The following is a 15,455-nucleotide window of genomic DNA, read 5'->3' as shown; positions in this document are numbered from 1 at the left end:
CTGTTCTTTCATTTTGGCTGTATCGCAATTATCACAAATATTTTTACCATATATAGTAAAGTTTAATTTTTTTAATCTTATTTTTTCAATCTTTAATCTATACATATAAATAAAATTGAAATGTCTGTGTGATTTCAAAATAACTGCCTCTTTTAAAGGTATGTCGGCCATTTGCGAATTACCAGAACCAAAACAATCTTTTTTTTATTTTTGTCTCTGTTTTTTTCAGGCTAATCTTTAAAACGGCTAAAAATCATGAATAGAAATAACTGAATTATAATAAGAAGTATTTCAAGGTTTCGTTTAGTCTTTATTTTATCAATATCAATTGAGTCTGTTAAAGGTTATAAGAACATACGTATTTTTGTTGTTATCTATACATATAATGACTTCCTTACTGATTCACCAACGCAGAGCCACCACAGGGAAACTTGAAATTTTGACATTTCATACATTTTATGATATAAACACCCACTAAAGAATAATTCCACCCCTGAACGGTTAAAATAAGGGATGAACGATTGTATAAAAACTCGTCATTTTTAAAAGTTAGAAATTTCACATACAAGCTTCTGGTTACAATTAAAAAAATATGTATTTCAGAGTTTTGAAAATGTACTCCCTAAGTGGGTAAAATAGGCGTTGAAAGTTTGTATGAGAAATCCATCATTTTTGATGTAAGAACAATGATATTTAATCTTAGAGATTCTGAGAAGAAACAAATGCATACGTATTTCGCCGTTTTTAGAAATTCAACCCTAAATGGGAGAATTGGGGTTGAAATGTTAGTATAAAAATTAAAAAAAATAGTAATGAAAAAATAGTAGATCTGCTTGTAATTTACTATTTGTGTTTACCTTTATATACCTATGTACTTTTATGTATTTCAAAGTATTCAGAAATTCCACCCAAACGGGTGGCAGGTTTTTTTTTTAGTTTTGTTTTGAAGTGTAAGAACGGTACTGTTAAACTCAACGCTACGACCAACGCGTATATAATTTAGAATAACCTAATATTTATTGAAGTTAATTTGATTATAAATTTTGTTTTAATGTTATTTAACTTCGTGATATGATTTTTACAACTACCGACCTTATAATGATTTAACTTTTGTATAAAAAGCGATGTATTTACAATGAACGATCATAATTATTGTTGAACTTCAGCAGGGTGGTTACTCTGCCTGTTTAAATAAATATTGTTTATAACCACCCAACACTTCTTTCGCTATCCTGGCCCACCTTCTGTTTCAGTACATATTCGCTAAAAACATCATTCACATACTTCTGAGTACAAATAACGAAATGCAAAATACACAATATCTTAATAACAATATCTCCTTTACCTTACTTTTTTCTAACTCGAACCATTTCATGCTTCTTACTTTAAAATCACAGACTTCAAAACAACCATTTATCCTTTACTTATACTTAAGCGCGAGCGAAGCCGCGAGCAACAGCTAGAACTGAATAAATTAAAAGTTCAACGACTACAAACAATATATAAGTTAAATTAGGTTTTAAACCTAATTTAACTTTACTACCATCAAAACCTATTTTAACTTTACATCTCTCTCAGGAGGTACTTATACATGTACATATTATTTCACTTACACACTATTGCAGGAGTGGAGAGAGGAGGAGTGGAGGGTCAAAGAACGACACAAATGTTTTTGTTTGTATTTTATTATCTAATCAGTACTCAATGAATTACGAAACTAAGTCTAAGTTTTTTTAGTGTTTTTACTACTTTTTCATTGAATCAATTTTAACTCGTGAACTTCAGAAACAAGGCGGTGATATGAAGTATGAAATATTTACAGATATTGATTTTTAAATTAAAAGTAAAATAATATTTTAAGTTCAGACGCTAACATTATTGTTGGAAGTATAGCTTCAAAGGTTTTATCATACTAATCAGTGTTTAATAACTTTTCAGACAGTAATAACACTGTATTTAATATTATATATTTAAAAAAATAATATATTAAGATACGAAAAGTAATTGCTACATCTTAATGTTAATTTTGAGATTTTCTAAGTATTGCGCTAGCGCAATATTAGGTGTTATCGTAGCGATATACGTGTCACAAAATAAAAAATAACATAAAATTTAAAATAAGCTCAATTTTTTTTCAGTAGCAAGTATATGTAAGAATATCTCATACGGTTAGCTTACCAGTGTACATTTAAATCTAATTGTAATTTTCTATTAACAGTTATATTTTATATTGTAACAGTTATCGCCTCCGACTAATCTCGTTGTCAGACGAGGGCGGCGCCGGCGTGGTGGTGGTTGTGGTAGTCGGCCTGCGTGTGGTTGTAGTTGTGGGAGGATCTAAGCCCTTAATTTCGAAGGGACCACGGAACAGGGGTCGGAACAGTCTCAGGAAAGATTGGTAACGCACAGCCGAGTTCTGAAAAATTGTGTAATAATAGAATTTATTATTAATATATTATATAAATGAATATATCATTAAGATTTTAAGAACAAAATCTTTGTAAAGTTATAATATATAATAATTATTATATTTGATCTTCTTATCATAACAGTCTTCTGTAAGTGGTCTCTCTAAAACATGATTAATATGAAAAAAATATTACTAGTTAATACAGACAGGTTTTTGTGTATATAATATTACAAATACAGTACCTGAATGACATCACCAACGATTTTAGTGGTACGGATGAGGAGCGACACGGATGGTCCAAACAGGCTCCCCGGGAAGTCCAGGCTGACTTTGTTGCGATCGAACACCGGGATGTCGTCGGTCGGCTTCGGCGTGGCTTGGCGCAGCACGCGCGTGCTCAGCGCGCTCGACGTATCCGAAGTGGTCCGAGACCCCCTCGAGCTGTTGCGTGTACCCGAAGAATTCGGGCTGTTCCGTATATCCAGCGACGCTGGGCCGGACCGTATACTCGACGAGGTCCTCGTGCCTCGGTTGCCCTGTGTGCCCGATAACTGCGAGTTGAGCCGTCGGTTCGACGACTTTGAGGCTACCCGACTGCGCGACGTGCTCGCCGTGTATGCCGGGAGCCTCCACGTAGCGCCATTCTGCGCCATACGACGCGAGTCAACACAAGCAGGCGAATGCCACGCAATAACGCCCTCAGCATTCCGTCTCTCCAATACGCAGTTTTAACTTTATGGTCTTAATTGAATGTGTGGGTGAGTATATTGTGTGAAGTTGGAAATTCCTCTTTTATTTATATTTAAATGATGAAATTCCTTATTTCTAAGCTACCATTTGTATGCACCTTTATTTGACTAACTTGACTAAATACCGAACTAAATGAGATATAATATATATAATGCCAATGTCTAAGGGCGTTTGGTGACCACTTACCATCAGGTGGCCGATATGCTCGTCCACCTTCCTATTCTATAAAAAAAAAAAAAAAGATATGGATGGTGAGTAATTATAAATCGCTTCCCCGAGCTCGTTACGTCAGCGGTCGTAAGAGATCACCATGACGGTTTATTTTTTGTTTTATTTATCACTTCAATGGAATTTTCTTGTTCGTTTGTATAAATTAAACAAATAATAGAATGGCAATAATAATTTATTTCTCAGGTACACAGTGATATTATACACCTCGATCGCGATGGACAGTCAGTTCGATGCTCTCAGCGGCACTGGAGTGCGCCCTACAACCTTCCATCGCCTATAGTGCAGTGACACAACAACGTGCTAAAGAAACTAGTGTTTTTAAAACAATTTAAGGTGACAGTAAACACTATGCCAAATGTCAAACTAAAACACGTGCATTAAGAAATTGAATACCAAACCTGAAGTATTATACTGAATTGTGAATATAATTAAGGACGAAGTGTAAATTCTCACACTGTTACTAGTTCGATGGCTCTGGTAATATTTGGAATGCGACTCGATACGGGAACTGTGTAAATCGTGTCAAATGGCTACTCATGCGTGAAGGCGCTATGCGTGCTTCGCTTCGAACCCGGAAACTAATGGCTACGTTCGTTTAATTTCTTAATAATTAAACTTAATTTAATGTTTCATATTTACATGTGATAAACTACTTGATTAATTATATATACAAAGTTATTGTACAAATCATGGCCGCGCGAAAAGACAAGAATAGTAGCATTTTTGTGATTCCCGATGAAGAGGTTAATTATACTCCTGACAAATACTTGTATTATTTATTTATTGAAAAGACTAAATTTTGTTTGCGAATATATTTTAGTTTCCTGAATATTTCAATTAAATTAAAATATTATAATTTAATAAATATTTTAATTATATTCTATATATTATAAGGTTACTACAGGGTTCGAACAGCTACGAGTAAGTTTCTTTTAAGAAATAGTGAAATAACTCTATAAAAGTTGTACGATACGTGGCTAATTATTTCATCTGGCACAAGACAAAGACGAGACAGACGAGATAGAACTTATCGATAAAGTGATTTATACGAAGAAAAAAAAGCATTTAACTTGAAAGTCCGAAAACACTATTTTATTGATTTTACAATCGAAGCGGCAAATTATTATTTTCTTCAAAACATCGACATCAACTAATATTACAACAATTTACATAATTACATACAGCCAACGAGTTCTTCATCTGTATTGTCGGTGGTCGGTCGCTACAAACGATCGTTAACTACAAACATGCACTACATTAAGACATGCGTTCACCTGTTATCTAACAATTACTATATAAGGCACATTATAAATACTCCTCCGATGAGCAGTAATCTCTTCTATCTATCTTCTTAGGCTGTCTGATCGTTGTAACAATCTATATGTATCTATTATAAAAGCGGTGCGTGCAGACGATGGGTTCGGTGCAGAGAAACAAATAAGTATTAAAAAAACATATATTATATTATTATTTAATAAATCACCATAACTCACCTAATTCTATTTACATATAAATACAGTGCGCTGAGAGCGCGGGTTTAGAAGCGCGTGCGCAACTGGGACTGTACACTGCGGGTTGCGACCCGGCTCCGGCGTCTGCGGCGCGTCTGGCAAGTATCCAGCAGGGCTACGACTGTTACATACCACGCCACAACAACAAACATGAGGCGGTTGCACGAAACGAAACATGCGGAGCATCGGCAAGAATGATGGATTTACGCGGCACGCAATGACGGAGCAGAGTCACAAAGGAATAGGAGAGCGATCAAGAGTCGTCCTCCTCAGAAGAGTCAATGGTCTCGACAGTGCCGCCGACCGCGGCACCACCGGAAGAGGATCCCGACAAGGAAGTGACCAGCGAAATGATGGAGCCCAGTCCCGAGCCCCCACCTGAGCCGCCTCCGCCGCCCGACGCGCCTCCCAGGAGTCCGGTCACGGCTTGTATCTTGGGTCCCAATAGTTGCAGCTTGGGTCCAATAACTTGTCCCACGATTCCACTGAGCGAGGCCAACCCACCGCCCTTAGGAGCCTCAATTCCATATTGCTTATTTATTTCAATATTCTGCCGGTCGAATGACTCAACCAACCGCGTTTTCGAGTCAATCAAAGAGTTGATTTTCTACAACAGACGATACAACCATTACTAGCTATACCCCTACAGTTTCATTTAAATTGCAAGTCGACAGCCCGATATACTTACTCCAAAAACGAAGCCGAGGACGGCGTTCTTGATGCCGAACTTGGCCTCAGTGACACCCTCTAGTTTTCGTTTCTCGCGTGCTTGGTCGTCGCTCGCCGCATCCTGCACACACACACACCCATCACTCCCACTGCACTACATTGCACATCGCACACTACCATAAACCATACACCATCACCACCATCACTAAAGAGTACCGTCACCATTTTTCTTAAAAATACTAATTTATAATTTTTCCGTGCATGTTATTTAAAAAATAATTTTCTTGCTCTTATCGGTAGACTTCACATTCAGTGGTTTATTTCAGAGGATTTATTTAATTCAATGCTATAACTTAATGATTTAAAAATGCTTTTATAAGTCTACTTGAATAAAGAATATTTTGTATTATAGGTAAGCGGGCGAGCATATGGGCCACCTAATGGTGGTCACCAACGCCCATAGACATTGACATTGTAAGAAATGTTAACCATCGCTTACATCGCCATGCAGCCCCAACCTTAGGAACTAAGATGTTATGTCCCTTGTGCCTGTAATTACACTAGCTCACTCATCCTTCAAACAACAAAACAGTACCAAGTACAGCCGTTTTGCGGTACAATATCTGATGAGTGGGTGATACCTACCCAGACGAGCTTGTACAAAGCCCTACCATCTGTAAAATTTACATTCATAATATTTTCGTATAGCAATTTTAATTCAATAGTCGTATGAATAGGTACGTCGGGCGGAGCAAAACGGACGACGGTATTTGGCATGCAAGCCGCGTATGTTACTTTGAAGGTCGCCGGACCGAGTAATCGGCCAGTGTGTAACTTAAACATGTATAAATATGATCGGCACTTGCAACGATATTTGGGCTTTAATGTGAGGTCGATACTAAGTTACGCAAGCACTGCGTATGTGTTGGTTTGTGTCAATGTCGAGCACTCGCGTCGATACAACGCACCGCCTCGCGTTGTATCGACTCGTATTGCACGCCGGCTCACGGACGTCACTTTTAGTTTTACCGCAACAATGTAATGTTTCGTAGCTACTCACATATTTTGCAACTATAGAAAGGATATATTATTTATGTATACAATCTTTATAACATTTCTGAAGGTCGAAAGTACTACATTCGTGCAAGGTCACCGTATTCTTCCTTGGGTTGCTATCGTATTTACAATAATAAAAAAAATTCTCGTGAGAGATGTCTTGCCGTGGTATTGTTATGATAATGTTTGTATTTGTCAGTAATGTAGTCATCATTAAAATTTAGCAAATAATAAGAAACACATCTTGATAGGTTATTTTTTTTAATTTAAATTACATATTAAATAAAATATTTAATATATATAATATAATAATTATATTTAGTAAATATTTTTTAAATGTATTGTTTTAATTGTATGAAACTGATATATTATAAATATTTTTCTATCTGAAAGCAAAAGTGCACCAGCGCCCGGCAATATAGTAAGCTTGCAGCAGATGGCAGTCGACAACACTCGATGTGCAGCCCGCCGTGCAACGATCAGTCGGCGCGGGTCGAGGACGCCCGCCTCTCGCGCCGTGCGGGCGTCGACAATCACATTAACTCATTAGGGTATTGACAAGAAATGACTATTTTACAAAAGCAATGAACAATTTTTTCTCGAAAATTTTCAAGTGTATTTTGTATGTTTAGTTCCTATTACCTTTAATATAACTTTTTAAATAACAAATATAATATATATCAAATATGAAGTTGATTGGTTAATTGTTTGAATCACAACTGACATAAGCTTACCCTTAAAAATTATAGAAAAATAAAAAATCGAATAGTTCATAGTATTAACTTTTAGATTATATCACGGTTATTAAAACTGTAACGACGGTTGTCTAAAAGTTTGTCTATTTTCTATTTCGATCAAACTAATTTCGATCATTATGAATTAATGATAATTTTACTATAATCACTTCGTGTGACCAATGTGTAATCGGTGAACACACGCATCGATCATATTTATTGTAAACGCTTTCTATTAATATACAAGTTATAAATTATAATTTATTATGAACTAGCGACCCGCGTCAGCTTCACACTGGCACTGGCCGACAGGATAAGAATAAAGTATGGAAGTTAAAATAAGAACACTTTCCATGATGGTTTTAAATTATTAGTCTGTTATGAGAAAAATATAAATTAAGTTTTTACACTACAATCCTGTAGTCTACTGCGTCTATCACCATCGAGAGTCTCAGTAACAGATTTATTAGTAAGAAACACTTATAGAATATGAGAACTAGTCAAGTCAGACCTTAGGCTTTAATATATTATCCTAAGTTATAAGACGAAATGATATTTTAAGTTGTTAGAAAATATGTTGGTGTAAATAAATTTCAGGACTGACCATTAAGTTTGGCGCCCATTTAGATCACACTTCTTTTGTCGTTGAATTCAAGAACCAAGGCATATATCATAATATTGAACTTGGCTCTCATTTCACATTTATGTTTTTGATGGGATTACGTTTACACTTGTTAAAATACACTTAAAATGCTTTCTTTTCTGTTAGTGTGACCAATAAGACAGGGTTGCTAAGTTTTCAGTTGATAATAACATTAATTTCAAAAATAATAATTTAACCATCCATCAGTATCATTTAACTTTTATCGATTTCTGCGACGCATGCGGCGGAGGTGCTCTGGAGGCGCGAGATAATTATCATCACAGCACAAAACATTCACACATATATATAGAGCTGAACCTTTCTCGATCAATCTGTCTATTGATAAGGAGGTTGGACAATTTCAAAGTAAATTCTGAGATCACAAACAGACCGACATTTTAATTTACATGTAGTGATTGGCTGAATTGAATGTTCAGCTTATTTAATTATGATTTATCTTTAAATTAGCTCGCGTAAACCGAATATTACATAATATGATCATCAATTAAGTTATCGGTTTAACATAGATCGTTGTAAACAAGTAAGCATAAGTTATATAAATAACTTTTTACTTTTAATATGAAACTCATATGATTCACATAATGCGTAATTAATACATATAACTCCTGCAGTATCGAGTACACTGCATGTATTGGCTCGCATTAATTGCACAAGTGCGCGGGAAACTCCTGCAAAAACCTTTCAATGCACTTTCATAAGCTCTTTATCAGCGCCGGCGGCACCCTGGGAGTCGAACGTGGGCCCAGCGCGGTGAGAGGGGAGCTGGGCCACCGTCACTTTCGATTGTTTCCGCATTGAACCGGCCAGATATTCTCTTATTTACCCAACACAACACAATGCAAGCTATTGTTCATCTTCCATTCGATTTGCGGCATAATCTTGTGAGCGACTGTTCAACATGTAAGTATACCTCTCGACTTGATCACGCTTTGTTCTCAGCGCGAAAGACGACAGCGATTCGATCTCATTATAATTTGCTCCAATTAACGAATACACTACACTCCATATCATAAATGTCGATCTGATTTCATGTTTACCTTGGTTTTTTGTACACTTCGTTACAAGTTGAACATTTGACATAAGCATATGTGTAAGGTTAACATTTCCGTCTAATACGTTCACTAAATACGAACACTAATATTATCACAAAGAACTTCGTTATACTGTCGGGATTCTAGGATACAATATTGATCCGATTGACTTTTACGAGCTATACTGACTTACGTTAACTTTTTAAGACCTTACAATACTTTAAAGTTTCCACTCAGTTATCTATCTATATAATATCATCTATATTAATTATGGAAACTTTAGTTATACATTTTATAAAAAAAATGGGTTTGAATTGATATATTAAGAGATGCGACATTATTTATCTATCTTATATACAGTAAGTTCGTTTCAAAACTATTTTCTCCAATATCATGTCAGTCCTAGTCAACATAAACCATATTTCAACAAACAGGCGCAATGTTTTCTTAAATGGACATGCCTCTTTATTTATATATGCCAAAATTTATTGTCACAATTATATCATATTCATATAAAAAGACTATCTCCCGTCATGAACCAAAATCACTAGGGAATCACAATAGTTGTCCGACTACATATTAACTACAATACGAATATCGTTACTATTTTGAGTTATAACTTCGATCACTAATAAAAATTAGCGACAGAAGGTTTGTAAATGGATGCCCTTTCAAATATTTTGTTGAAAAAAATTATATTGACTTTAAAATTATGCTGCAAGCTTACTAAGGAGTAACGTGTCCAGTTTTCAACAAAATATTTGTGAAAATATTAAATTCAAATACCGTCATGGTAGGTGGCTCAGTCACGTGAGTCTTAACGAAGATTGCGAGTTCAAATCCAAGCGCTGCCGAGTTTTCATTTGTTTACTTTATGTTTATAATAAAAATAAAATTTATAATTTATTCAATTGGCGATGAACAAATACATTCACAGAAAATCTTCACATGTCCGATGATATTCTGCCACTGTTATGTGAATCTATCAACCGGAATTAGAGCAGCGTGCTGGAATGAGCTCAAGAACGTTCTTCTCACGAGGAGAGGAGAACTATACGGAGCTGTGGGATATTACACGCTGTAACTTTTACTTTAATAAATTAACAAATACAATTTTATACGACTCCAATATCAATCGTGGTTACTAATAACAGTAATTAAAACATTTATAAATGTTTCTTTTGTGATTTCGTCGTACAAACAACGTACAAGCAATTATTCAAAAGAAAACTTATCTAAAAATAAATTACGATTATTATTAAACATATAATAATTACGAAGAGATCCTTCGAGTTATGTATCATACATAACCTGAAGGATCTCTTACGACTCTATCTGACTAAAACTTAACACAAACGTAATAGCTAATAATAATAATGAAGGCTTGTTTTAATTATGCAATAACCACTAGTTTTGACCTGAATTATGCGTCAACTGGACCGGTTTAACGTATATCAATGTGAATGTAAAGTACAAATATTAATCTTATTACCATTTGAAAAAATATATTAATACAATAATTACATTGACAAGATATTTTAGTCGGTGTGTGTGTGTTTGTGTGAGTGTGTGTGCGTGTGTGTGTGTTCAAAACGAGAGACCTTGATAAGATAAGTTAAAAAACGCGCCTGGACTGCAAAATCAACTTAGGAGGCAGTTTAGCGGCCGGCATACGAATATATACAGATCTAGATGAAGCCAAGCGCGATGTGCTTCTCTCTTACGTCACTCTTTTGTTATAATATGATACAATTAACATTTCCTGTTACGTTATGTGCAATATTAGGAACAGAAAATGATTATAATTAGTGGCGAGACGGGAGGCTGCGGTGACTTGCGGGATGAATGAGATGACATGACCGATCGACTGCAATAGTATGAACCTCTGACCGATGAGAGACTATAAACGAGCTGTTTAAAAAGTATTGCAGAAGTAATGATTGAATATTTTCATTGTATTATTTTGTAACAGCCATCAGTCATCGATCGGTCGTGTGTTTGTTGCGTCACACCAGCAGCTGGCTGCGGCCGAGCAGCGGCCACTGAGTGTGCACTGAGCGAAGTACGTGCGGCGCTGCGCATGCGTCAAACACACTGCAAGTACTGCGCTATACACATTGCATCAAATGTGCTTTGTTTGTTTTTTATATGAGATTTAATCTAATTCCATGCAGTTACATTAAGTCAGTTATGACATCGGTAATGAGGCGTTTTTATATTCAGATGAGGAGCACAAACTTACGTAGCATGTAACTGCGTGTAATCAGTATTATATAATAACCCATTATCTTCCGATGCACAATGGAGGGAATCTTGTTATGTAAAAAGCTAATTAAAAATTTAGGAAATCTTTCTTAAAATTTCGTATTCCTTGCGTGGCAAGACGGCAAACGATACAATAAGTAACTCGCACCAATGTCGAGGCGAATCCAATAGTAGATCAGAGTGAAACTATTTAGAGCAAACTCTTATTACGTAAATTATTTTCAAAGGAAAATGAAAAAAAATATATGTACAAAAAATGAAAATAAACTCTTAAATTCTAAGATCTATCAACTTTATTCTATCGTTTGCTCTGAATTATCGGAAATCAGATGCTTTTAGGCGAAAATAAAATAAATACTAATTGAAGCTCGATTGTCCGTGCAATACTCACATCGAGGGGCTGCAACGTGTTGTCGTCGGCGAGTTGTCGGCGCGTGCGTGTGAGCGCGTTGGGCGCGGCGAGTGCGACTTGCGCGACGAGCAGCGCGGCGAGCAGTGCGGCGAGCGAGAGAGCGAACGGGCGTGCGGCAGACATGGCGAGGAGACAAGCACTGAGGCCGCAGCGCTGCCCGCCAGCGCCGACGCCGTCATGGAGGGGACGTGCCGGTGCTTGCGTGTGTGCTGCACCGATGTTGCTGATGTAACCCACGACCTAGCTACTGAATCTCCGGCAAACGAAGATAGAACACGGGATGTACATTCGCCCCAAGGTAGCGACGGTAATTTTAATGTCAACCATTCTTTTATAACAATTTCAAATTATTCAACATGTAGTCATTACGTAAATGAACTCAAGCGTAATTAATTGCATTATTCTCAGATAAGCTCATTATGTATATGTATGTTGCAATTTATAAAGTCACTTAAATTTTCAATGCATTTTCTGTTATTTTTAAAGTCGGTTTTATTTTTTCAACCATTTCTCTACTTTTAGCGTAGCAATGAGCACAAAGTAATGTACGATAAGAAGATTTAAATTTAATTTAATCAACGTGTAGAATTATAATACCAATATAATTGAACTCATCAGTTACATTTATTCTTTGGTAAGTTCAGGCAGCTCTTCGAAGAGAAATACTTTGTAATTTATTATTTAGACCTAAGTATCGTACAGCAGGAACCACGTATTTTCTTCTTATATGTTTATTCGATGACTTAAATATGTATGTATGTACATATGTATGATTGCATATACAGACAAATATAGGACAAGTGGTATTTGTATTGTCGTTAATTATAAGTTTGATTTGAGTATGTATTTGAAACTCTTATATAATTCGCTGTTATTATAAATATGCATATCGTGATATATTACAGTATATGTTATTTTATAATTATCATATTATCTTAGCAGCTTTGCTTATTGTAAGTGCTCTATATGTATATAATTAATTGAATTGTGGATATATGTACAATCAATGGGCTTAGCGACAAGAGATCCGACCCTTTAAAATGCTAGAACGGTATGTGAAGTACATATTACTTTGAATATAACCTATTCCTTTTTTTAAGTCGGTTAAGAAGTCAATTCTTACTATTATAGTATAATATGGTGTAGTAACTTGAATAAATTAACATCAGTTGAGTAATTTTAGACTATTACTTGTTAACTAACTTTACTGGTGGTAGGGCTTTGTGCAAGCTCATCTGGGTAGGTACCACCCACTCATCAGATATTCTACCGCAAAACAGCAGTACTTGATATTGTTGTATTCCGATTTGAAGGATGAGTACGCCAGTGTAATTACAGGCACAAGGGACATAAAATCTTAGTTCCCAAAGTTGGTGGCGCATATATAAGCGATGGTTGACATTTCTTAGAATACCAATGTCTATGGGCGTTGGTGATCGTTGGTGGTGGTGGTGGCTATATATAAAAAAAATAACTATTCTTTGGAGATAAAGAAGTAATACTCTTATAATGATGACACCATAAGTACACATCTAATATAAAGCGAGGCAATTGGCAGAAAATAAAACTGGACATATAAGGTCACAAAGCTATTGCAAAATGAGCATTCACTGTGACGCTTCCTTTTCAATATTTAGCTAAAGGTTTACGAGTATGATAATTTAAAATAAAATGTTTTTCTAACTTAGTTTATTCTTTGTCGAGGCATTGACAACCGATTGACTTTAAAGCTAACGAGTTAGTTAACTTTTCAATTAGTTAGAAAATCTTAATCGTATATTTAAAAAAACTTGTTAAAAAACAGGAGCCACCTGCATTACTATCGACCTTCCGTTGCATGAACGTAACACGATTAAGTTTTATTTCACGCCTCGTACGCGCTCATATCTCACTGAGTATTTTATTTATACACATAGCCGGTCTATTGAAGTATTTGACATTTTGATGCTTACACTAGAAGCTAATGTCGAATTGATTTAGAAAACAAACTATAATATGAACATAATAGTATATCCTAAAGAACACAAAAAATGCTTTTAATATAAACACATAATTCCGTCGCATTAATTGAGCAATAAAGCGTGTCGAGCTTATTTTTTACATCATAACGTATTCAAAGAAGCTAATTAATGTTGTGTGTGCTGCGATTTCATACGTTACACATGTGATTATGAAATATCAATTTAATAAACGTTAATGCTTTAATTAGATAAATGACGTCGGCAGAAATTATATTTATTAACTAAATATATTATAAAAACGCTTGGACTGAATGTCGAGGATAACTACAAAACTAATATTATGAACAAAAAAACTGCTTCATGAATTAAAACATAGCTAGCATTTTCTGTTGTAACTCGTAATATAACTTTGTTAGCCTTAAGTATCAATCACTGTATTATTTTTTCTTAATAATGTGTATATCAAATTATCAGATTCGTTTCAAAATATTTGAAACCGTTCTATATAACATAAGTACTTAACTTTTTTTAGTAACGCATGTATTGACCTTTGCCTCGGAGGCGCTTGTATCCCGACTCTAACAGAGCGCGTGAAGCAACCGGCCGCTTAGGCGACGCAACCGTCTGCCCCACTGAGCCACATCCGTACAAGTTCATCTTGCCCAAAACGATTTTATTATTTTGAATTCATAAATTTATATAATTATTTAAAATTAAAATTTCTATTTTAGTATTTTAATTCCAATTTAGCATTCACAACATATGTATCAGTTAGGCCATCGCTATGATATCCTTTGCGTCCGTAATTTTCCGCAAACAACAAAGCCTCACGCCACCGTGTTCCGGTACCAGTATCGCAGTGCATACGCGGTACTAAGCGCGTAATAACTTCAGATCCTATAAATGTAAAGCAACGACAAATGTATACCCCAATAAGCAAATCTACAGTCGCAGAACTTACGTACGAAATCGTGGGCGTCTATTTTTCAACTATGAAAATATTAGAATATTATTAAAATTAATCATCCTATTTTTATTGTCATTCACAAAGTTACCGTTTAAAGATCAGTGAAATATCTACATCTGCTATAATTTTGATGATTGTTTCTGTACAAGTGTAGTTAAACGAACGACTAAATGTCGACGCTTCACAAGGTTGCAGGTTCATCGTATCTATTCATCGCGAAGGCCGCGGGCTTGCAGAGGAAAAGGAAACATTCGTAAGAACCGTAGCATGAAGTGAACGTCAAAATACACGTAAATAATACTTCATTATTTATATATTATGTTATAATATACATATAAATCATTTATATATATAACCATACTAATAATATTTATTTCAGAGGAAGATAATATCAACTGTCCCTTAATAGAGAAGATGTTTCAAAAAAATGTAAGGAGTCTTTAGGAAACCGGTTGTCCGTTAAAGCAGTTCATACATTAATTCCACCAAGCCATATAGTGGTGGATTAAGCTCCAAGACATCTTAACAGAATCGGTGGCGTTTGCCCAGCTGTGGGACTGTAACAGGCTATTACTATGGTACGTCGCATGTTACAACTCTTACGTATTTTACAATACAAATATTTGTAACAAAAAATATAATTAAATAAATAATATTCTCGTACAATATTTTAATTACCTATATAGGAAAGTAATTAGCTTATGATTTTCGCTGTAATTATTACCTGCATTATTAATTACGGTCATAAAGTAAATGATAATTTATATCATTACTTGTTATCATTTAGCAAAACT

General features: G+C 35.2%; 2 protein-coding genes and 1 long non-coding RNA gene across 3 annotated transcripts; 1 reads left to right on the top strand and 2 right to left on the bottom strand.

The window, feature by feature from the left end:
* Positions 1 to 1,782: 1,782 nt before the first annotated feature.
* Positions 1,783 to 3,296, bottom strand: LOC126776420 (uncharacterized). The gene is made up of 2 exons (XM_050498931.1): positions 2,653 to 3,296; positions 1,783 to 2,416 (listed from the first exon to the last, which is right to left on the bottom strand). The coding sequence occupies exons 1-2, from the start codon at positions 3,061 to 3,063 to the stop codon at positions 2,240 to 2,242; spliced, it is 588 nt and encodes a 195-aa protein (XP_050354888.1). The 5' UTR covers positions 3,064 to 3,296; the 3' UTR covers positions 1,783 to 2,239.
* Positions 3,297 to 4,840: 1,544 nt separating this feature from the next.
* Positions 4,841 to 11,880, bottom strand: LOC126776417 (uncharacterized). Its single transcript, XM_050498927.1, has 3 exons — positions 11,713 to 11,880; positions 5,591 to 5,692; positions 4,841 to 5,509 (listed from the first exon to the last, which is right to left on the bottom strand). The coding sequence occupies exons 1-3, from the start codon at positions 11,854 to 11,856 to the stop codon at positions 5,156 to 5,158; spliced, it is 600 nt and encodes a 199-aa protein (XP_050354884.1). The 5' UTR covers positions 11,857 to 11,880; the 3' UTR covers positions 4,841 to 5,155.
* A 463-nt stretch (positions 11,881 to 12,343) lies between these two features.
* LOC126776460 (uncharacterized) lies at positions 12,344 to 15,182 on the top strand. The gene is made up of 3 exons (XR_007669953.1): positions 12,344 to 12,367; positions 14,850 to 14,951; positions 15,041 to 15,182. It is a non-coding gene; the product is annotated as an uncharacterized LOC126776460 (long non-coding RNA).
* Positions 15,183 to 15,455: the final 273 nt, after the last annotated feature.

This window comes from Nymphalis io, chromosome 20 (genome assembly GCF_905147045.1).
Source record: "Nymphalis io chromosome 20, ilAglIoxx1.1, whole genome shotgun sequence".
NCBI classification, from domain to species: Eukaryota; Metazoa; Arthropoda; class Insecta; order Lepidoptera; family Nymphalidae; genus Nymphalis; species Nymphalis io.
The sequence above is the reverse complement of the archived record's forward strand: the minus strand, read 5'-3'. Positions and strand labels throughout refer to the sequence as shown.